At 39.0% G+C, this 22978-nt stretch overlaps 1 protein-coding gene across 4 annotated transcripts in view; it reads left to right on the forward strand.

Moving 5' to 3' along the window:
• The window catches only part of LOC149154414 (uncharacterized), a 361061-nt gene that overhangs the window by 231567 nt on the left and 106516 nt on the right, over window positions 1–22978 (forward strand). For all 4 annotated transcript variants that reach the window (XM_089438291.1, XM_089438293.1, XM_089438292.1 and 1 more), the window contains 6 exons: window positions 1885–2209; window positions 5465–5558; window positions 13942–14050; window positions 14414–14685; window positions 14844–14971; window positions 15184–15418. In XM_089438291.1, the coding sequence (XP_089294417.1) occupies window positions 1885–2209; window positions 5465–5558; window positions 13942–14050; window positions 14414–14685; window positions 14844–14971; window positions 15184–15418 (1163 nt within the window). The remainder of the gene's footprint in view (window positions 1–1884; window positions 2210–5464; window positions 5559–13941; window positions 14051–14413; window positions 14686–14843; window positions 14972–15183; window positions 15419–22978) is intronic.

A 22978-nucleotide genomic window follows, 5' to 3' on the forward strand; every position in this document is an offset into this window, starting at 1 on the left:
GGGTTAGCATTGAGTACATGTGACTGGAATATAAGCATGTCTACAATGCAATGATTGGTCACTCTAATGTGTGCCAAGACTGGCTGCAACAGGCATTCCTACATAGACATCTTCTAGGCTGAACTTTGTTTTTTTCCAGTTAATCTTACTTGATCTGTGAATCTTATTATGGATCAAGATCCACCTGCTCTGCTTAGAAATTGTGACCTACCTACATGAAACAATAGTGACATAGCTGCTCCAATTGGTCTATCTGTGAGAACATTCACCAACACATATCATGCAGTGAGGTGTTGATTACTTGATTTTTCTCTTTTGCCATGGATGTTTGGAGGGCTTCAACAGATTGTACCTAGGATTCTCCCAAAATTACCCAGACAGGTCCTCTTAGTACTGAGCATTTCCAAGAGAATATCAAGCTTTGTATTGGTACTTTCGCAGTGATTGATGATGACAGATATAGCTCCACTTGCATCTCTACATCTACAACTGGTGCAAAGTAGTGCCCTGTCTTTTATCCGTTTCTTTTTGCATAATGATGTACTCATCTTTAGGCTTTTTATAGGTTTATCCCTTTGTACTCACTACTGTTATATGGATTTCTTTTATCAATTAGGGGTAGCCTTGGCACTCCCACATCTCTATTATGGCTTGTACTCTCTAGTCCCATTGAGCTACTTAGGTCACTTGTTGACATGAATGAAATTATCTTATCTAAACAGGGGAAAATACTGAGTTATAAAAATATTATTTATCTATTCCTAGCAACTTTTCAAACACCAAGTTATTTTGAGTCATGCTCATGTCAGATATATTATTTTAAGTTTGTCGCGGGAAAGATTTGTAAAAAGCTGAAGATTTATTTTCATATTTTATCTCAAAATTTGCCACATTTTTGTACCATAAATATATGTTATTACGTAATGTAAAGATTGTGAATTTGAGAGAGCTACTTTTCCAAAGTTCTCACTTTTCATGTAGAATGCCTTGGAAGGAGGAAGCCTGACCCACACTAGGGCTTGCTTTTAAACATCTTTAGTGGGACAGAAGTCCAATGGCAGGAATTCAAATACAAGCCATTGTTACATGGATCACATGCAACTTTGAATGACATTCAGCCTGACAATTAAGTTTGGGAAGGAAACAATGAAATATCCTCTATGACAGAGCTTCGTCTATTACATTCTTTTTAGTCTTCCCATTCCTGGCCACCTTAGGCTTAAGAAGATGTAAATTTAGCAAAGTGTATCACCTAAATCCTTAAGAAGATTTAAATTAGGAAAAGTGTATCGAACTTTCCTGTATGGCACAGTCATGAAGATGTTAAGAAGTCCTCGATAACTTGAGTCTCTTAAGAGAGTTCTAGCGTTTGATCCATCTTGTGGACACATTTTGTTTTTTTCCTTTTCAGAAGAAATAAAATCCTGTCTGTGGCTTTAAAGAAGGGCCTTCAGAGTAGATGTGGGTCCCTCTTACCACAGCTTGAACAAGCACCTTTGTAAGAGTGTTCGGGCTAGACCAGTTAGGGGGAGGGTTGCACCCACAATCTATGACTGAGGCATGAAAGACAAGATTCCTACTCAAATATGAAGTTTATCTTTCAAAAGTTTATAATTTTTCTGGATTTCAGATTAACTAACCATCAGTGGCAGATCTTTACGATGATAGTATATTTATAGTTAGCTTTTATTTTGTAAGTGATCTTTTATTTAATTGGTACGTTCTATAAAAGGCTATTGTCAGTTTATCTTTGGAATGTACATCTTTCTTCAAATTATGCTCAAGCACTGTTATCTGTGAAAGATTTTATTTCCTTAACTCGTACTTGATGTAGGATATGTACTGTAGCTAATGTTTCTTCACAAAACATGTGCTCTTTGACAGTGATGGGTTCCATGGAGCATCCTTTATCAAGATTGGAGATATTTGGATCCATGAGAGCAGATGGAGAGAGCTCTAAATCCATCATGGAAAGCCAGAATGTTGATGTAATGGGTGGTTCTGGTGGTGGTTCTGGTGGAAGCCTTCTTTTCTTCTTACAAACACTTACATTAGGTAACAATTCACTGCTTTCTAGTTCGGGAGGACATGGTGGTCAGCCTGGTGGTGGTGGCGGGGGTGGTGGAAGAGTTCATTTTGATTGGTTTAACATAGCTACAGGAGATGAGTATGTTCCCATGGCTGCGGTAAATGGAACAATACTGACAAGGTGCAACTCCAACCTTTCTTGTCACTTTTTCTGGATTTTCATTTATCTAATATGTTTCAAAACATTTAGAGAATATTTCTTAAAAAAATCAGGTCCCTGGCTGTTGAAACTCAAACAGAGTTGATATAGTGCTACTGGATTTTGAAGATGCTTCATATTTTCTTATAGATTGTGCAAGAATTTCTCATTTCGGTCTTGATGAAATGAATAAATGATGATGCTTGGTAACCAAGACTATAAAGTTATAAATCTATGTTTCATGGGATAGATGTACACATGCAGCTATCCTGTGAACTTTAACTCTGCTGTTATGTATATTTGCGGAATTCTTGTCATTGTTAAATGTCACCAAGATTTTTGTTAGATACCTTACTGTGATATTATGGTGGGTTTCCGAGGATGGGTGTTTTTTATTATATATTTTGCTAGCTACTGTATGTCTCTTTATGATAAAGCTTTTTCAACGATGGGTATATGCCAAATGGAAAAGACAATACCATGCATGTTCCTTGCTAAGTCACAGGACACGTCATCCAAAGTCTCGTGTCCCATATTTAATGTGCCAGACATGAAAAACACCCTAAAACGTGCTGAAAACGTTTTTGAACGTGTCCTAGAAAACATAAAACGTACTTTGTCGTTTTCTTCGTGTCCTAGTAATGGAAAACGAGTTTTCTGAGTCTAAAAAACGTTGCCCTAACGTTTTTTCTCCAGTTGAATATGTACCCCACGAAATCAATAGCTTTAAAGCCCACATAATTATTTTTTCGGGGTTCTTTTGCTATTTTCCTCCGATGCCGTTGCTCTCCGTCGCTGTATAATCGCCGTGTGGAGCCAAGTCATCTCCTTGGAGCTGTTTGGTCGCTGGAAAGTTTGGCAACTTGGCAGCGTGTGTGAGGTTCAGGTAAGTCGTAGACCATATGGCATAGACGCAGTTAAAACTTAAGCGGCAAGCCCGTTAAAAATGCGTTTGATTCGTAACAATGACTAGCTGAGGGCCTGAGGCTATAATAAAATAAGATGTCCATTGTCACCGTTCTCTACACCCAGGATTTTCCCTCTTCTTTCATATCTAGCAAACCAGTTCTAGTTAAACAATATATATATAGTTGAGGGAAACTGTATATCTGGTTCTGCCAGAAAATGTGGCTTCCCAAAGGGTTCTCCACAAGGCAGGCTTTGCCCGAGAAGGTGTCCTCAGAAATTATGTAAACATAAAAGGAAACATCCGAGATTGCATACTGTATGGCTACGTATCACCTGCCTGATTACTACACTATTTCTCTCTCTATTTAAAATACCTTAACTATTATGGTGTCTTAATACCATTCCGTGTGCAGCTTACACTGTTGAATTCCGGGGCTGGTATACGATTTTCAACCCACTAGGTTTTCATTCGAGCTATTAATTTTCTTTGGTTTTTGAAATCAAATTTGTTCTGGTTACGATTATATCAAAAGAGCTAGCATGCAGTGTACCTACTGTTTAACAGTTTAATATCAAAGTACATATCTATAAATTTATAATCTTTGTTTCATTATTGACCCCCAAAAACACAGTTGGATCTGAATCAAGACCAAGCATATCACATTCTAATTTCTAAATTCAAGAATCATGACCAAGCATATCACATTCTAATTTTTAATTTCTGATTCTATTTATTTTTTTTAAATGAACTATGAACTTTGAAGTAATTATATTTTAATTTGATTAGATAAGTTGCAGCCTGCAATTTAATATGGATCAAAAACTATATATATATATATATATATTTTAATAAATATATATAAAACGTGTCCCTCGTGTCCTGTTTCTAGGTCGCTGCATTTCGTATTGAATACTCCTATTTACGTGTCCTCTGTGTCTCGTGTCCTCGTGTCATGTGACTTAGGTTCCTTGTATTGTTTCAATTTCATCTATATATCACTATATGTGATTGATCTGTATTGGGTTAGATTTGTCTGCATCAAAGATGGAATTTGAAGTTCTTTTGCGTAATTCATTTTGAGGCAACTTCACTCAGTGTAGCTTTAGCTGTTACTGCAGTATTTATGCTTTAGGAGGAGTGATCTTAAGTCGAAGGATTAATAGAAAAGAAGTAAAATTTTCAGTTGCTAGAGATGTTTTGATGATAGTGACCTTTCCACCAAGGTCTCTTCAGGTCAGCTAGCTTAAGAGCAGGACAAGGTAGCTTAATTAATGGCTTGAAGTATGCCTTACGGCCTCTTAAAAATATTTATTGTTCTTTCTGAATTAGCAGGTGCTTGCATAGAGCATCATCTGAAAAATTCAGTATAAGAGTTAGAGTCCCTCAAGTCTGGACTGAAACCTATATATATATATATATATATATAGATTTGTGAGCAGCCTAATTGACACCAATGACTGTTCTTGTCTGTTTCTTATGTTGAGGAAGGGTGAAGGAGCAAGTGACAATTTCTGCTGAGTTGGCAGAGTACTTATAAGTTATAACTAATGTCAACAATAGGAAGACTGTGTGTGTGTGTATTAGTCTGGTGTGTTAGCTTAATTGTTTGAACAAACTGTTCTGAGGTAGATTTTGCTGTGAGGATTCTGTCTCTAGTCTGGCTGATTCCTTCTGTGGGGCTGCTATTGTGGCTAGTAGTTGAGCTTCCTTCCATCTGGATATTCTGCATAAGAGGGGGGATCTGGTGAGGTTTTCCTTGGAAAAATATATCTTTATTTCCTGTCTGTAAATTCCTGTAATTTCTGTTTTTTGACCTTGTATAGTTTCCTCTTTCCAATCTTGTGTCCCAGTTTACAGGATTTAGTTCTAAGTCTGCCTCCAATGTTAACCATTTGGTACATTTATTTGAAAGTTCTTCTAGATTCTAGTGTTTGTTCTCCCTATTTTTTTGTTGTCTTATTGTGCTGAGTGTCACCTCAATTATGTATGGATGTCTTGCTTAGCTCAGTCAAGGATATGTGTGCTTGGTCTTGAACTGTGCATAATTTACCTACTCTGCTATCGAAGAATTCTCAAGTTTCCCAATCTTAAAATATTTCTTTCATTTCATTGATAGCTTTGGTACGATGTTTCCTTGCATATAATGTTACATGTATGTCTGTGTTTGGCCTCCAGTGTTAGCCATTTGCTATATTTAGTTTTGAAAATTTTTCCAGTGTTTCTGCTTCACCTGCCTTGGTTGTCTTATTATGCTGAGTGTCACCCCAATAATGTCTTTTGCACAACTGCTTCCGCGTAACTCTTTATCTGAATGAATGCATTGGCAGGGGAGGAACTGGAAGTGATGATGGTTATGATGGTAAGGATGGTACTCTGACAGGAAAAGAATGTCCTAAAGGGCTTTTTGGAGTTTTCTGTGAGGTAAGCATCTTCTTTATTTATAAATTATAAATATGACGTGTATTTCTTGAGTGTATGTTTTCTTTATTTCTAATAGCAATAATGTGTCATTGTATAGGTTCACTGATTTTGCAATTTTTGTTGTTGTTGTTGTAATTATATTAGTAATAAGGTCACAGCCTAGCTAGACACCAAGTTGATGTATGAGATCCCCTTGTTTGTCAGACAAGGGGCCAAATCCTCATATTATTCTGAAATTTGTAACATGTACATATAGCATTTTATGAAATTGTGGTTGCAAATAACCACATCCACCACTATATATATATATATATATATATATATATATCCTCATCAAAGCATAGAAAATTTAATATCTTGTGCAGTACCAAAGGCATAATCAAAATATCATTAACTCCCTGAAGGGGCACACAAAAGGGAGAGAATCATAATAAAAGCTTAAGCCCATGGCACTTAAGAATCATAATAAAAACTTGGGTATGATGTTATAGTTACTATCTATCCAATTGTCACCTTCATAGTTATCGTCCTCTCTGGACCTGCTACAGGAAGAAATCTACACCAAGGGGAAAAGCCCTTCCACATTAGTGGACTGGTTTACTAGGAGAAACACGTGGGTGGTCGACCTTCCCCAAGTCAAACAGGCAAGCAAGTTAAGCAGGGACTAAAGTTTGAGAGAAGAAGAAAAGGCATCATGTTTAAGTGTTCTTGAAGAGTCTTCTATACTTGAAGTTGAGCTGAAGGAGAAGGGGTAGGAGGAGGGGCTTTCACTGCTGTAGTCTCGACACTGTTACTACAAAATCCAGCACTGTAGTACAAAGCCTCATTAAACAATCTAAATTGAGAGAAACAATGGGATTAGTCACCACTGTCACCTTAGTAACTACTCCCCTGCTGTTCTGTGGTCAGACGTAATTGCCACAAAAAAGACTTTCCCAGGAGATTGTAGGGATTAGATAACCAAGTACACATAAGTTAAAAACCATTCAATATGTTAAATTTCTAATACCAGCCCAGATTTATTTTGTCTCAACCATTATTTATTCCCATAAATTTATTTTATTACCCAAATAATTTCTGTATAGCTGAAAAATGAAATCATTGGTATTTTTAACTTCCAGAAATTAATATGCAGTGGAAAAATAAAAGAAAGAGATCAATCACATCACAACAACAAATGTACACGCATAACAATTCTCTTTCATTCAATAATTTTATGAAAATTTGGGTTTCGACCCACATAGAAAATACACAGAAAAATGAAATGATTGGAGTCTATAACTCGGCCCGACTAGGAATAATTCGGCCCTCGGGATTTTGGCCCTCTGGAGATCAGCCCCTGAAGAAATTCGGCCCACCTCTCCCCAATGACTTGGCCCTAGATAAATCGACCTCTCCAATTCGCAGCCTCCTTCACGCTTCAGCAATTCGGCCTCCCTCGATCGCCAAATCTCGGACTCTTGGAAATACTCCCGAATCACCCTACACTCCTCTTCTTTCTCCTCAGTCTAGATGAGCTCAGTCTAGATGAGCCACTCACTCTAGAGAAAATCATTCTCTCCCTCTTTGGGAAAATCACTTTCTCAAAAATTAAAATGCAATGGTCACCTCTTGTCTTCTGTGTACATCTCTCCCTTAGGATTCTCTTTATAATCTTCATTAAGCCAAATCCTTAATTCTAATCTCCTAAGTGATTGGTGGTTGAGATTAGATCTCACCTCATTTGAGATTACTTAAATAATTTTATTACTTATCCTTAGTACTTTGGCTTAATAGTCCATAATAATTAATTGACTTTAACTATTGTATTTTTCCTAAGTAATGTTGATTTGGGTTAGCATCGGATGTGCTCTGGCGACAAAAATTGGTGGAAACGCTAAGGCACATGAGATCTCCAATACCCAGAAAGGGTTTGGGCAGATTGTAAACAGTGTGGGAGATATTAAAATAATTAATATTTTTAATGGAGTCCCTAAGTCTAAACTTAGGGAAAATAAAATATTAATGGGAATTAATATAAAACTGTGTTAGAAGGGTCCAAAAGACATGGATTAAGCCAGATCTAATCTTAGTCGTTGATTAGGGACTTAATCTCGGCCGTTGAATTGTCAACGAGAAAAGTATAAGAGGCGGCTTGAGGGTCACTTGGAGAACACACCAAGAGATCAAGATTTCGACTTTTTGGTGCTGGGTTTGCTGAGAAAGTTGAGAGAGTGATAAGAGTTGTTGCTGAGGGGCAGTGAATACAGAAGCAGAGAGGCAGAGAAAGCACCGGGAGGATCAGTGCAGTAGTCGGAGAGAGGGACACAAAACCAACCAAGGGTTCACGTAGAGGCAGCCAAGAGCTGCGTAGTGCCTCAGAGGGCCAATGTGAGTGACGCAGAGGGCCAGAGGACTAACGCAGTGCCTCTAGAGGCTAATGTAGGCCAAGCCAGAGTGACGCTGGGCCAAGGCTGGGCCAGAGTGACGTTGGGCCAGAGAGAGTTGGCGCAGTCCCTAGAGGCTGACACTAGGGTTTCGTGGGGAAGATTGGAGCTGTGGAGCTGCCGGAGTGTTTATCTAGGGTTTCAGCCGGAATATCTGCTTCCAAGTAGAGAGGTACTACTGCTGAGATTTTTCTCTGTTGGGTGAGCCGGATTTGGCACCCAAATTGTATTTCTCACATTGGGTTTTTCCGGGGACATTAGTCCAAAAACAACGCTGTCACTTGTGTGCTTGTTTTTGTTTCCTTCAATTGATGATCTGTAATGTGCTGAGCATGCACTTGTATTTATTTCTAGTATTTACATGGTAAATAACTTGTTAAATTAACAGAACAAGTAGGTAGGAATAAATTAGAAATTACATGAAGGGTTTCTAACGGGTTAGACTTAGAAACTTCAACATGGTATCAGAGGGTGGTTGCAGATCACAAGAGAGCTGAGGACATCAGCCGAGCAAAGCAGCAACAGTAGAAAACAATTGTCCCAAGTGACAGACGCTGTTCCTAGCAGAGAAGTAGCAAGGAAGGGGTGACGCACTGCCTGCATCATCAAGTTCGAGCCAAGAAGAGGCAGCGCAAAGGCTGAGGGAGGCAAAGACAGGCTCACATAGAGCCACGTAGAGGCCAGGAGGGCTGATGTAGTTGTTTGAGGAAGCTGATTTGCCGGTGCTAAGATTGCGTAGAGCCTAGGAGATCTAAACCTTTAGTTTGTTGGGGTTTAGGAGGCTGTGGGTAAGTTGCAGAGTGGAGCTGGTGGGGTACTGTAGTTAGAACAATATCTAATAGGGCAAGGCCAAGGAGGAGGGAGTTGCTACCGACGATTTCTAGCCGCGAAATCCGGATCAGTGGTGTAGCTGCACTAATGATCAGAGTGGGGGCATCTTGACATTGGTAGAAGGGTTTCCAGGAGGGAAATCGAGGCTCAGAGGGAGTCACACCAAGAACTTCTAGGAGGGAAGTAGAGGAGCAGTGAGATGGCAGTGAACGGGGTAAGAGACCAGGACAAACTAGACGGAGCCTCAGACTTCGTAGTCTGGAAGGTCATAATCCTATCCGTTCTAAACAAGAATCCTGTCAAGCACTTCGCCTTGAGGACGATAGCTATCCTAGTTGACCCAGCTGATAATGACAAGTACGAGGAGGCAATGGCGAGGGCCAAGAGCATCATTCTTGATGAGGTCAAGGACCATGTAGTACCACAAATTGCCAAAAAGGACACCGCAAATGAGATGTTGGAGGCCCTAAAGAAATTGTACCAACATACTTCTGTGCAGAGAAGGATGTTACTAGAAAATCAGCTGCGATCATACCAGATGCAGAAGGAAGAACAGATCGACCCCTTCCGCTGTCAATTGAAGGAGATTCAAGATCAGATGACTTCCATATGGGCCACGCTGAATCAAGAATTGATGGTGAGAACAACCCTGAACACAGTCTCAGAAGACTGGGAGGTGTTTTTCCAGAGCATATTGGGCAGGGAGACCCTTCTAGATTGGGAGGAAATGTGGGCTGCTCTTCGCCAAGAAGAGATCAGAAGGCTGAGCAAGGCGAGAAGCAGCGACAAGGGGATCAGAATCAAGAAGGAGGAGGTGGATGCTGCCCTAGCATCTGAGGGAAAGCAAGAGAAATGGAAGAAGAAGGACCCCTCCAAGGTCAAATACTTCCACTGTGGGGAGTTGGGTCATTATGCAACGCAGTGTCCAAGGAAAAAGAGCAAGGGAGAGGCCTCTGAGATCAAGGCTGCGCCAGCAAGGGCAGAGAAGGAAGTGGAGACAGACGATGACTGTGCCATGAGTGCACACACACCAATTGAGCGGAAGTGGGGAGACATCAAGCTGTAGTCAAACGGACCATAGGCGATGAGGGGCAGGATCCTCGAGGTACCCAGTCTCTTGGATTAGACCTTGCTACGGGAGCCCCAAAGAGGAGTAGCAGTACTGGCGAATGTCAGTAGAGACGGATGCAGATGGAGCGACAGTGCAGGATTCCCAAAACAGGGTGAGGCAGCAGTTCGATAAGCACGAGAGTGTTGCACCAGTGAAAGATGGCACAGAGAGATGTGCAATGATGCGAGATGCATGGAGTTGTTGTAGCAGCGCAAAGGCCAGAGAGGGAGCACTTGTCAGCGACAGAGGGAGTTTCAGCATCGAGTGTGTCTCTAGCCTGACAAAGATGTCAGAGTTGGGAGATCAGTTACTTACTTCTCAGTAACTGGGTTGCAGTGCTGCAGTTAGCAGTGACAGTGCTATGGGCAGCATGATGCAACAGGATGAGAGGGAGTTGCAGTATGGATGCAACAATGGCAGTGGCAAGGCCATGGGTAGCAGTACAGGATGCAGCAGTGCAGATGATGGGCAATAGGCCTAACATCAACACAGGGATCGATGTCGGATGATCAGGGTGATACTCAGTAAGGAGTATTGCTAGAGCACAGTCCTCGCTAGGAGGGAGTGTTGATTTGGCATAGCATTGGATGTGTCTAGCCACGAAAATTGGTGGAGAGACTAAGGCACATGAGATCTCCAATACCCAGAAAGGGTTTGGCCAGATTCTAAACAGTTTGGGAGATATAAAAATAATTAATATTTTTAATGGAGTCCCTAAGTCTAAACTTAGGGAAAATAAAATATTAATGTTAATTAATATAAAACTGTGTTAGAAGGGTCCATAAGTCATGGATCAAGCCAGATCTAATCTTACTAGTTGATTAAGGACTTAATCTCGGTCGTTGAATTGTCAGCTAGAAAAGTATAAGAGGAGGCTTGAGGGTCACTTGGAGAACATGCCAAGAGATCAAGATTTTGACTTTTTGGGGCTGGGTTTGCTGAGAAAGTTGAGGGAGTGATCAGAATTGCAGCTAAGGGGCAGTGAATATAGAAGCAGAGGAGCAGAGATCGCATTGAGAGGATCAACGCAGTAGCCGGAGAGAGGGACGCAGAACCAGCCAAGGGTTCACGCAAAGCCAACCAGGGCTCATGAAGAGGCAGCCAGGAGTTGCACAATGCCTAAGAGGGCTAGCATGAGTGACGCAGAGGGCCAAAGGATTGACGCAGGCTAAACCAGAGTGACGCTAAGCTAACGCTAGGCCAGAGAGAGCTGACGCAGTCCCTGGAGGCTGACGCTGAGGTTTTGTGGGGCAGATTGGAGTTGTGGAGCTTTATCCGGGGTTTCAGCTAGAATATTTGCTTCCGAGTAGAGAGGTACTACTGTGTCACTTGTGTGCTTGTTTCTGTTTCCTTCAGTTGATGATTTGTAATGTGTTGAGCATGTACTTGTATTTATTTCCAGTATTTACATGGTAAATAACTTGTTAAATTAACCAAATAAGTAGGTAGGAATAAATCAGAAAGTACATGAAGGGTTTCTAACAGGTTAGACTTAGAAACTTCAACAAGTTAGACATAGGAAAGAATTCATAAATCACTCACTCCACCAAGCAAGCACCTTAAGAGGCAATTAAACATCTTCTACATGCTAAGACACCAAGCTCATGTAGAATACCTTTCGAAGCTACCGCAAGCTTCAACACTCCCTCCTAGCAAGGAAGGGATTCTCTACTACCCCCGATTGTCCCTGTAAAACAAACTTTTCTTTCACTAGAGCTTAGTGAGAATATCTGCCACCTGCTCCTCTGTGGAAATGTACTACAATATCACAACACCTCTCTGGACCCTATCTCTGATGAAGTGATATCTGATCTCGATATGCTTGGACCTGTCATGAAAAACAGGTTTTTCAGAGAGCTTAATCTAATATTGATTATCACAATGTATCACCATTGGCCACATCTCAAGACCAAATAGCCCTGTGAGCATCTTGCGAAGCCATATGGCTTCACAAATAGCCAGACTCATTGCCATGTACCCTGCCTCTGTTGCGCTAGGTGACACAAACTGCTGCTTCCTGCTACCTATAATTCATATGTTATATCAGTCAAACATTTATTAATATTTTTTTTCTTTGGACTGATGGGTTTGTCCAATTTACAATGGTACTGAACTGTTATAGTCATTACATTTCATCATTTAGAGTTGACAGTGCAATGTTTTATTCTTAAAGCAAGCTTTGGGGTTCTCTAACTTCATTCAAAAATTCAGTTTGGCTCTTCTTACGTCTCCAGAAGTATGATATCAGGACATTGTGATTAAAGGCCATATCTACCTGTTGAACTGATTTCATCATTTGTGCTTTATCAATCTCGGTAGTTGTTCCTCAGCCTCGATTATTTTTCGTAGGTCATGGGTCATCATTTGAGGTTTACAATGAGGGTTTGAAACTTTGATCTACAATTTTATGTTTAACAAATTGACTTAAAGGCCTGATCTGTGTTTCAAACTTTCACATGACCAGAAATATTGTTTATGTTCTTGTTTTGCATACTCGCCTTACCCTGCGATTGTTGAAAGGTCTGTAGAACATATCATATGCCCAGGCTGCAGATATACCAGCCTGTACTGTTTTCTTACAAGGAAGTGATTCAGAGTTCTAATTTAATGTTAAGCAATCATTAAAAGATGTCTCTTTTATTGTACAACATTTATTGGAATCTTTTTTATTAGGGGGAGGGTGCTCAAGAGCACTTAATAAGGTTTGGTTTGCACCTAAAAGTCGTTATGGAAGTCTGGATTTTCTCTGACATTGCAATCATGATGTTATAAAGTTATGGCCTGAATTTTAGTGTGTAAAATGTACCCTGTAGAGGTTAGCAATTATCAGACTTCCTCTGCTCTTCTTATGACACTATCACTCTGTTTCTCAGGCCTTCTAAAGGAGTGCATTGAGTGCAAGAATGTCTTTAGGGTGTCAGGTTTTCATAAGTGTAATTTTTTTTTTGCATTGAGAATGGAGACAAAGCCGTGATTGTCTTCCCCTAATCATGCAATAATAACGTCGCCTTCTCTTTTCGTTGAGCTTGGTTTCCATATCATCACTGGTTGTGTGCCTTATTTTCACAGGCATGTATGCTAGTTGTTATCATTCCCTTCAACAAATTTTGTTGTGTTAACATAGGTAGCTAAATAAGCATCATAAATATTGTCAACACATCTTTTGTGTATGTACCACCGCAATTTTTCAGGGTTGCCAGAGTTTTAACAAAATTCTTCTTACAAAATGCTATAATATTCTTTTTATTTCCCTCACTATTGCAGCGTTCACCTAAGTGTACACAGCATAGAATGTAGGATGACCTCTATACAGTAGAAGAGTTACATTGTGTGTTTTGTTTTGTTTACTTCCATTTGCAGTTATATCAATTGTCTTTAAAGCCTTTGATGGCCATCCAATGGTCTGTGTAATGAGCCACATCTAGTTTTTACACATCCTCGTCTCTGATATAGATGTGCTTTTCAGACCACCTTGTTCTGTTTATTGCCAATTATTCTTACAAGTGGCTCCATTCTTTTGGTATCATCATTGTCCTGTTTGGCTACCTTTCTTAACAAAAGCGACCACTTCATTAATTTGCTTTGTTTTTAAAGCATCATCCAGAGTTCTGTTGAGCTGGTGATAGAGAATAAGAAACTGTTCTTGAATGGGATGGTTGGCCTAGGATTAGAGTGTTTACAAGGAAAACTTGTTAACATAACTTGCTTATCCTTTCTTTGTAACATTAGTGGTTCTCGTAGAAACATCCAAACTTATTTTTCTTTGAGATGATTACTATGTTTCTCTTACATGATAGGCTTCCCTTGTAATGGAGAGGTCCCTTCCCTGTTGGCATTTACAATCACAATTCCGATGGAAAGAAAAGGACAAGATCAACTATCTATATATGAAGCAAAATGTTTCTTTTATTTTCTACTTACGCAATACAAGTCACAGTCACCTTCTTATTGTAGTTATGTAGTTGCATGAATGTTCCTTGAATAATTCACATATGTTGTATTGTTCCTTGTGCAGGAATGCCCTATTGGTACTTACAAGGATGTATATGGATCTAGTAAGGCGTTGTGCATTCCTTGCCCGCCTGAGGAACTCCCTCATCGTGCGGCTTATACATTTGTTCGAGGTTCCTAATCTGCTACCCTTATCTTAACTTTCATTACATATTTAAAGATTCATTTGTTTTCATATCATTCTGGGAATACCTATAATATGTGTCTGTAAGAGGGTGTTCCAAAATTCCTCTGGTCTCATTTGTCACACTCCTTTTTTTAATTTGCTAGTAGTTGATGCTTTGCCATTTAGGCTTGTCTTCATTTGTTTCATGTTAAAAGACTGCATTAGCAGTTTCTAAATTCAAGATGCACGTTTAGATCTCTGCTGACATAATGACTTATTATCTAGATTGGAAGTTATACTAGGAGAAACTGTTTGGCTAATCTTTATTTTGCTGGAGTCTAATGTGTTCTAACGAAAGTTTCTGTGACAGGTGGTGTAACTGAACCTTCCTGTCCATATGAATGTATCTCTGACAAGTATCACATGCCACATTGTTATACACCACTTGAAGACTTAATATACGCATTAGGTGGTCCATGGCTTTTTGGTCTTTTGCTTTCTGGCCTTTTGGTGCTTCTGGCACTTGTCTTGAGTGTTGCTCGTATGAAGTTTGTTGGAACAGATGAATTTTCTGGCCCTACACCAACGCCACATGAATCACAAATTGATCATTCTTTTCCCTTCCTGGAGTCTCTGAATGAGGTATGCATTCCAGTATTGCCATCTTCCCAAGATCTATACTCTGTTTTTCAGTGTGCTGAATTCCTTAATTCTGAAGCTTTGTGATTTTATTGCTTTCTATTGCCTTCTAGGATATAGCAGTGACAATATGTTTCCTGTTTTTGTTATCACAAACTCAGGTTCTGGAAACAAACAGAACTGAGGAATCTCAGAGTCATGTGCACAGGTTGTATTTTATGGGTTCCAATACTTTCAATCAACCATGGCACTTGCCTCACTCACCACCAGATGAAATTACTGAGCTTGTGTAAGTGTTGTGGTTCTTTCTATGCTTAGTGTGTATATTTGTTGAATTTATTGATGCTTGTAGCTAAGGAGGGTAGGTGTCAAAATTTAAAAAACCACAGATTACTCGACTGATGAAAGTAGGTGGATATAGTATATAAAGCATATACAAGATTTTGAACTAGCAAAGGGGTTGGTTGATATGTGTATGTCCTTTCTTTTGACATCCTGCAGGTACGCAGACGCTTTTAACAAATTCGTTGATGAGATTAACTTTTTGGCTGCTTATCAGTGGTGGGAAGGATCTGTGTATAGCATTCTTTCATTATTTGCATATCCATTTGCTTGGTCATGGCGGCAATGGTGTCGTAAAAAAAAATTCCAACAACTTCGTGAGTTTGTACGATCCGAATACGACCATGCATGTCTCCGGTCCTGCCGGTCACGGGCTCTTTATGAAGGCCTTAAGGTCAGGCAGTGCAAGAAAATTTATTGTTATTGTATTTGTTCATGAAGAAAAATTGAAAATCATTTGGAATACTTGGGCATGGTTTCTTACATATAAAGTTGATTAGATGGAGGGTTAGGTTTTTAATTTTTCTATGGGAGATTGACCTATTTTGCAGCCTTTTCTTCTACTGACTTTATTCTTTTTCCCACGTTTGTTGAAAGTAATGTCCTCCACTTTTACCTTAAGACTAGAATATTTCACTAGTTTCTCTTACTTTTAATAATATATATCGAAATACACAAGCAATTTCAGCCAAATAGCACAACATTTTAGCAATTCCTAGGTTTTTCAGATAATCATTTTCTGCTAGGTACCATATTCCTTTTTCTGGACTAGTTTGTATTACTCTATATGCATTTGGATTCTTTGTAGTTTTTTCCCTATTTGTTTAGATTTCTTAGTTTTACAAAGATCCCATCTTGCTGGGGATGTTTACAGTGTACACTTCTTTTGATCTTGGGCATAACAATCTGGTTACAGTGCCAATTCACGTTGCTTTCTATCTTTATCAGTGCTTAAAATGATCTGACATGCCTTTTGTTTTCCTTGTTCATTTATGTACACCAAAAGATGGTAGCTGCTTCAGATCCACTAAGTGTGAGCTTTTGCAGTTACTCCAAAAGTGTTTTCAGTGTTCACCTAACCAGGAGAGCATTAGGCCTCCTAGTCCGTTGTTGATGTTTGGTGGACACATGGATGGCTCAATGTGAGTGGTTGTTGAAAGAATCAATAAACAAGTTATCATCATATGGTATATCACAACTTCAAGGTAGCATCAACATCTAATCTAAGTCATACTATCACTCGTATCCAATGACAAACTTAGAACTAAAATCAAATGTAGGGAAAGCCTCCTTAGGCTAGGACAGGCAAGATCATCGAGGTGACAGTGGGTGGCTTGCCTGTTAGTATCCTTAGGTTCTCACCTTGGTGAGGTTGGGACCTTTTCTCTAGGGAAAATCTGAGTGATAACAGGTGGGAATGCCATTGGAAAATAGAAATTAGGGCAGATACTAGAACCATATATGTGCAATTGTACTAACATACTTCATTTCCACAATATGTGCCCCACAAATTGCCCTTAACTCAAAAGTCGGTGCCCTTGAATTTACTATGGAAAAAGTTACATGTCCAAAGAACATTCCCTCCCTTTAACTTTGTTAATTTTAGGTATGTTCTATGCTTAGAGCAATTTATTTCAATTTTCACAGTTAGCTCTGTTGACCACTACCGGTCAACTACCCATGCAGTACCCCCCCCTTTTCTTGGCAAAAAGGGGCAGCACCTGATCGACATGTCCGTGCCATCCTGCAGTCATCAATAGCTTGATCATTTTGATTGTAAACCCAGTCTGCATGTATGAATTGTAAATAATCTTAGTAGATATGAGTCGTCTATGTAAATTGCCTAGGTGGACCTAACCTTCTAGTGGTAATCTACGTCCCGGAAGGTTTTTCGTCTCACCGATCCATGATCGGCAGAGTTTTCCTTCAAACCTGACCCCAAAGCCGGGATGGATTTTGTCATTAGAACTTTAGGAGAATCCTAGTGTGTTAATCTGCTAGATTATAGTTGTGTCGCAGAAACTGGGTGATTTGTGAGGGTCTATGTTAAAGGGGTTTTTCCCCCTTAAGATGTAAATTGTAAAAGTCATCATGAAATGTGTCTTGAGGGTTGAAAAATGTTTTAAATCCCCTCATGAGTCCTAAGTCCTAGGTCCTAGGAGATTTTTCCAAAGGCTAAGTTCGAGGATCCATTTTAAAATGAATTAAGAAATTATAAAATAAGGCAAAAACCCTAAATAATAAAATAATAATATTTTAAGTGAATGCATGCAAAATATTATTTTTTAATAAATCGACGGATGAGATTAAGAGATGTCTTGATCTTCATCGACAGTCGAGATCATTTCGACATGGATCACTCGAACTAGCCGTTGGGATCATTTCCTTTATATAGGGTGCTAGGGGTCATTTCAGAAAAATGGGAATCTGATCTGTGAGTCTGGTACTGAAGAAGCTCTCTTGTAAATCTGTTTCTGGTTAATAAAGAAGACTTTGGGGTCCATATCTTGCTGGTGTTACTCTCTTGAAATGCTGTGAGATTGTTTAATTTTCTGCATATGTTATTTTCAGCCGTTAATAATAGCTTTTTGTTTGAGGTTGTTAGGGTTTCTGAAGTAATGGAAGATATCTCCATTACTTTTTGAGATCTAGCAGCATTTTTGCCCTCTTTACTGATGGTTGTTCTGAGCTGTGCAGAAAACCCTTTCTGAAGGAAATTTGTGGGCATTCGGGGAAGTTCTCGGCTGAACCAGCCAACTCCTGCAAGCATTTTTTGCTGAGCCCAGTTGGATTTGATCCTGGGTCTATCATTCGGTTTATTTTTCTAATTTGCATGAGAGATTTTCTGAAGTTCTTCACAGTGAAAAACCTGAAATCTTTATTTCTTTAAAATATTTTCGTGCTTATTGCTGAATCTGGCTGTTAAGGGGCAAAAAAAAAAATCTGTACATTAATCAGCTGTTTTAGGGTTTCAAATTTTTTTTTTATTAGGGTTTTTGATTTCGGTTTTATGTACATATCATTTTTTGGGTGATTTCATAATTTCAGGGGCAGGGTACCTCCAGGGTAATGTCTCTCAGTGTCCATTTCTACTAAGGGCGTAATTGCATACAATCAGCAAATGCCAAAACGCTGTTGCCTGGTGACCAAATCTTTCAATACGCTGCCTGGCGTCTAAGTTTCGCTGAGCCTGCGGATTAACCGCGTGCCTGCATAGCAAATCTTCTAGCGTGAAATTACTCTGCTCCAGTATTTCAATAGATAGAAATTCTTCAGATCACCGCCGTGGCATGAGATGGCACTCTACATTGACTAAAGCTCATTCCGTCAGCGTGAGCAGGAGGGTTATGTTTTTCAGCTTGTGGTTTTGAATGGTATACCTAGTTTTATCACCGTCAGCACGCCATCTGCAATCTATCCACAATCACCACACGTTTCGAAATTGATTGAACCTGCGTGCGTGGTGAGGGATCGAAGCTGTAAGGAGGAGATACCAGTTGTCGGCTGGTAAATAAAGCCGTGACCCCTTTCTTGCCGTCGTAAAGCCCTCAAATTTTCCATTTGTTCGCCATCATCTGCAGAGAATCGAATCAAGCTTCAGGCCGCCGATAGGTAACGTCTCATCGTTCAGCGTTTTTTCATTTTCGATATACATATGCCTGCGTTTTTGGTTTATTTCGATATGTATACGCCTGCGTGTCATTGGTAAGATTGATTTCCCTGTCGTCGTCTTATGCTTCAGTCGTTTTCAGGGTCACGGTTTTTTGCTTTCCCCGTAAGTATATCGCATTGGTTTTGCTTTGCAGCCTTTTATTCTGGTTACTGTAGGTTATACATTTTTATTATAGATTAGATAGTTCCGTTGTTAACTTTAGACTTAGGACTTTGTTTTAGTTAGATTTTAATTTCATTTAAATTTAGTTTTGTTTATAATTTCGTTTTGATTTTATTCCTTTTAAAATATATATGAAAATGCAAAAGAAATGCGTTAGGGTTTCGTTAGATTTTTAGTTAAACTTTTTTTTTTTTTATGAAAAAAATAAAAATAAAAAATATTTATTTATATTTTTTTTAGATTTAGTTTTATTTTTAAAATAGTTTAGTTTTAGATTAATTTTTTAGATTTCATTTTTAACTTTTGTTTTATAAAAAGAAAAAATAAAAAAAAAAATAAAAAAAATAATAATAATTTCAAAAAAATATATATAAAAAATGTGGAAAATTTTCTTCGTCAGATCCAGTTATTTTCGGGAATTATCATCTTTCATGTTGAGATCTAAAATTTTCAAGTCGAGATGCAAACATGATATCTGGTTAATGATTTACGATTCTCTTGGCGGTTTTAAGCGTTTATCTTCTCAGAATTCTCAGTTGCTGGATATTGTTTTGGTCATGTGATTTAGCTGATACCTTTTGATGACAAATGATTGCTGTTCACGATTTATTTTTCTGTATCATCTAACAAGTAAGGTCTGCTAAGTTAATCAAATCCATCTAGTGCTTATCTTATTGTGTCTCGTGTCTCCCAACCAACTGGTCGATAGTTGGTCTTCATCATCTCACAGGGTCTACCCCCCTTAGCCGCGGGAGACAGGCTTAAACAGAGGGATCGGGGATCAAGGTGACAACCCCCGGTCTGAGCGTTGTCGTGTCAATCTGCGCGACAACATTTTTTGGTGCCGTTGCCGGGGAAATTGTTTTCTCGACGTTTCAACGACAATCTTCCTTCTCATTTTTATCTTTTCATCTGGCTCGGCAGCGCCAACATTTTTTGGCGCCGTTGCCGGGGATAGAGTTTTTCTGTTCCTGGAAGTTTCATCGACATTCACCTTCTCATCTTTCTCATCTCTCATTTTGAGCTGGCAAATTCAACTTTTTGGGTTATCATTTGGATCTTTTATTGCCTTATTTTTCGCCATATCAGTAGCATCTCTTCGGTTTGTTTCTTGTTTGGGTGGCGACTCCACTTTCTCATTTTTCCCAGACAAGAAGCTTTCCTCATATCTGCTTGTGGTTACTTTTTGGATCCTAGAATCAGATTCATTGTTCAAGTGGCGACTCCACTTCTTTCATCTCTTAATTTTCTTGAGCAGAAATCTCTTTCTATCATCCCTTTGATCCCTTATTGTTCATCATGGATTATTCATGTAAACCATGTCATTTTACTGATAATCTCCATGATCTTTCGAAAGAGTCCATTTCTAAATTATTTAAGTTTTCGGGTGGTGATTCAGTCGCTGTTAGACCGCATTTAAACAGGTTTACTTGTGTAATGATCATATATTGTAGACTTCCTCAATATAGCCATGAAGATTTCAAGATGCGTCTATTTGTCCATTCTTTAGAGGGTGATGCCTTGAATTGGTTTAATAATTTTCCTAATGATTTTTTCACTTCTTTACAAGACATTCTCAATGCTTTTAAAGATAGATATGATAGTCCAAACAGCTTGCCTTCTACCTCTAAAATTGTGCAAAAGAAAGAAAGTAATCTTATAAAAAATCCAGCTGTTGAAGAAAGTTTTCAAGATCAAAATGTGTCATCCACCGGAAATATCGCAGACCAAGTTCATGATAGTGAAAAATCAGGGACAAATGACAATGAAAAGGAAGAGCAAAAGCAAATTATACAAGAACTAATGATGCTGGTAAAAAATATGGAGGCTAATCAAACTATTTATGTCAATGACGTGAGAACTTTGTGCACCCACCTTAAAAAACGTAATAGGGAGATAGAGATTATGCAAAATCAGCATGCTAAAGAAATTGAGGCCATGAAGACTAATCATGAAACAGAAATTAGATTCATGCAAAGCAAGATGTCAGGCTTAGAAGAAAATATGGCGACCATGAAAGCTGATCATGATAGGGAAATTGATTCTATGCAAAACAAGTTATTAATTATGGATCATCAATTGGCCACCATGCAAGCAAATCATAAAGAAGAAATAAACTCTATACAATATTTCTTGATGAACTTAAAGGAAAAGACCGATAAAGTAATAAAAGATATGGAAGAAGACCATGCCAGGCAAATCAGTGATTTAAAGGTTGAACACTCTAGTCAGATGGATGTCATTAAAATACAGGTTCAAAAGTTGCAACAATGGTCAGAGGATAAGAAAAACCAGGGGACATCAACAGATCAGGAGCCTTCTCATTTGTCACAACAAGTTCCATCTTATTATGAGAAGGTCATTGGTTCGAATGAAAGATGGTTAATTGAAGGTGATCCAGATAGACTTAAAAATGATAAAGATTAGATGCAAGATAAATAAAGACATGTCATGCATATCTTACATACTTCATCTGATAGCTTTGAAACAGAAAGTTCCATGTCATCAGTGATACAGCCTGCCACAAAGAAAAAGCGCAAGAGAAAGATAATGAGAAGAAGATTTCATGCATTAGACGGCCGTGAGCAGCTTGATTTTCGGATAGGAAAAAGTCCTACCATATGCAGAATTGGACATGGCACATTCGACAAGCAGCCGACAGATTTGCCTGAAAGCAGGCAAATGCTCAGTATACACTATATTGAACACATCTGATGCCATGGGGCATCCTTTGTATCGTATTTCTAACCCTACTCCTTGCTTTTTCCGCATTTTTGTTTCTGCTTTAGATAGTTAATAAATGAAGAGCTTTTATCTTTCATGTGCTTAATGTATATGATGATTTTTTGTATGGACGCTACTTATTTTTGTGTTGTATGGATGCAGATTCTGGATTCTCACATTCCTGCAAGCAGCAACGTGTCCCCAAGTAGAGCCAGATGTTGACCACTACCGGTCAACTACCCATGCAGTACCCTACCCCCTTTTCTTGGAAAAAAGGGGCAGCACCTGATCGACATGTCCGTGCCATCCTGCAGTCATCAGCAACTTGATCATTTTGATTGTAAACCCAGTCTGCATGTATGAATTGTAAATAATCTTAGCAGATATGAGTCGTGTATGTAAATTGCCTAGGTGGACCTAACCTTCTAGTGGTAATCTACGTCCTGGAAGGTTTTTCGTCTCACCGATCCATGATCGGCAGAGTTTTCCTTCAAACCTGACCCCAAAGCCGGGATGGATTTTGTCATTAGAACTTTAGGAGAATCCTAGTGTGTTAATCTGCTAGATTATAGTTGTGTCGCAGAAACTGGGTGATTTGTGAGGGTCTATGTTAAAGGGGTTTTTCTCCCTTAAGATGTAAATTGTAAAAGTCATCATGAAATGTGTCTTGAGGGTTGAAAAATGTTTTAAATCCCCTCATGAGTCCTAAGTCCTAGGTCCTAGGAGATTTTTCCAAAGGCTAAGTTCGAGGATCCATTTTAAATGAATTAAGAAATTATAAAATAAGGCAAAAACCCTAAATAATAAAATAATAATATTTTAAGTGAATGCATGCAAAATATTATTTTTTAATAAATCGACGGATGAGATTAAGAGATGTCTTGATCTTCATCGACGGTCGAGATCATTTCGACATGGATCACTCGAACTAGCCGTTGGGATCATTTCTTTTATATAGGGTGCTAGGGGTCATTTCAGAAAAATGGGAATCTGATCTGTGAGTCTGGTACTGAAGAAGCTCTCTTGTAAATCTGTTTCTGGTTAATAAAGAAGACTTTGGGGTCCATATCTTGCTAGTGTTACTCTCTTGAAATGTTGTGAGATTGTTTAATTTTCTGCATATGTTATTTTCAGTCGTTAATAATAGCTTTTTGTAGAGTATTGTGAGCACAGGTATCTTGTTCACTTGCTAGGGTTTGAGTGTTGTTAGGGTTTCTGAAGTAATGGCAGGTATCTCCATTACTTTTTGAGATCTAGCAGCATTTTTGCCCTCTTTACTGATGGTTGTTTTGAGCTGTGCAGAAAACCCTTTCTGAAGGAAATTTGTGGGCGTTCGGGGAAGTTCTCGGCTGAACCAGCCAACTCCCGCAAGCATTTTTTGCTGAGCCCAGTTGG

This window comes from Pinus tabuliformis, chromosome 9 (genome assembly GCF_031772625.1).
Source record: "Pinus tabuliformis cultivar Carrire ecotype Pingquan chromosome 9, CPIR1, whole genome shotgun sequence".
Classification (NCBI taxonomy): Eukaryota; Viridiplantae; Streptophyta; class Pinopsida; order Pinales; family Pinaceae; genus Pinus; species Pinus tabuliformis.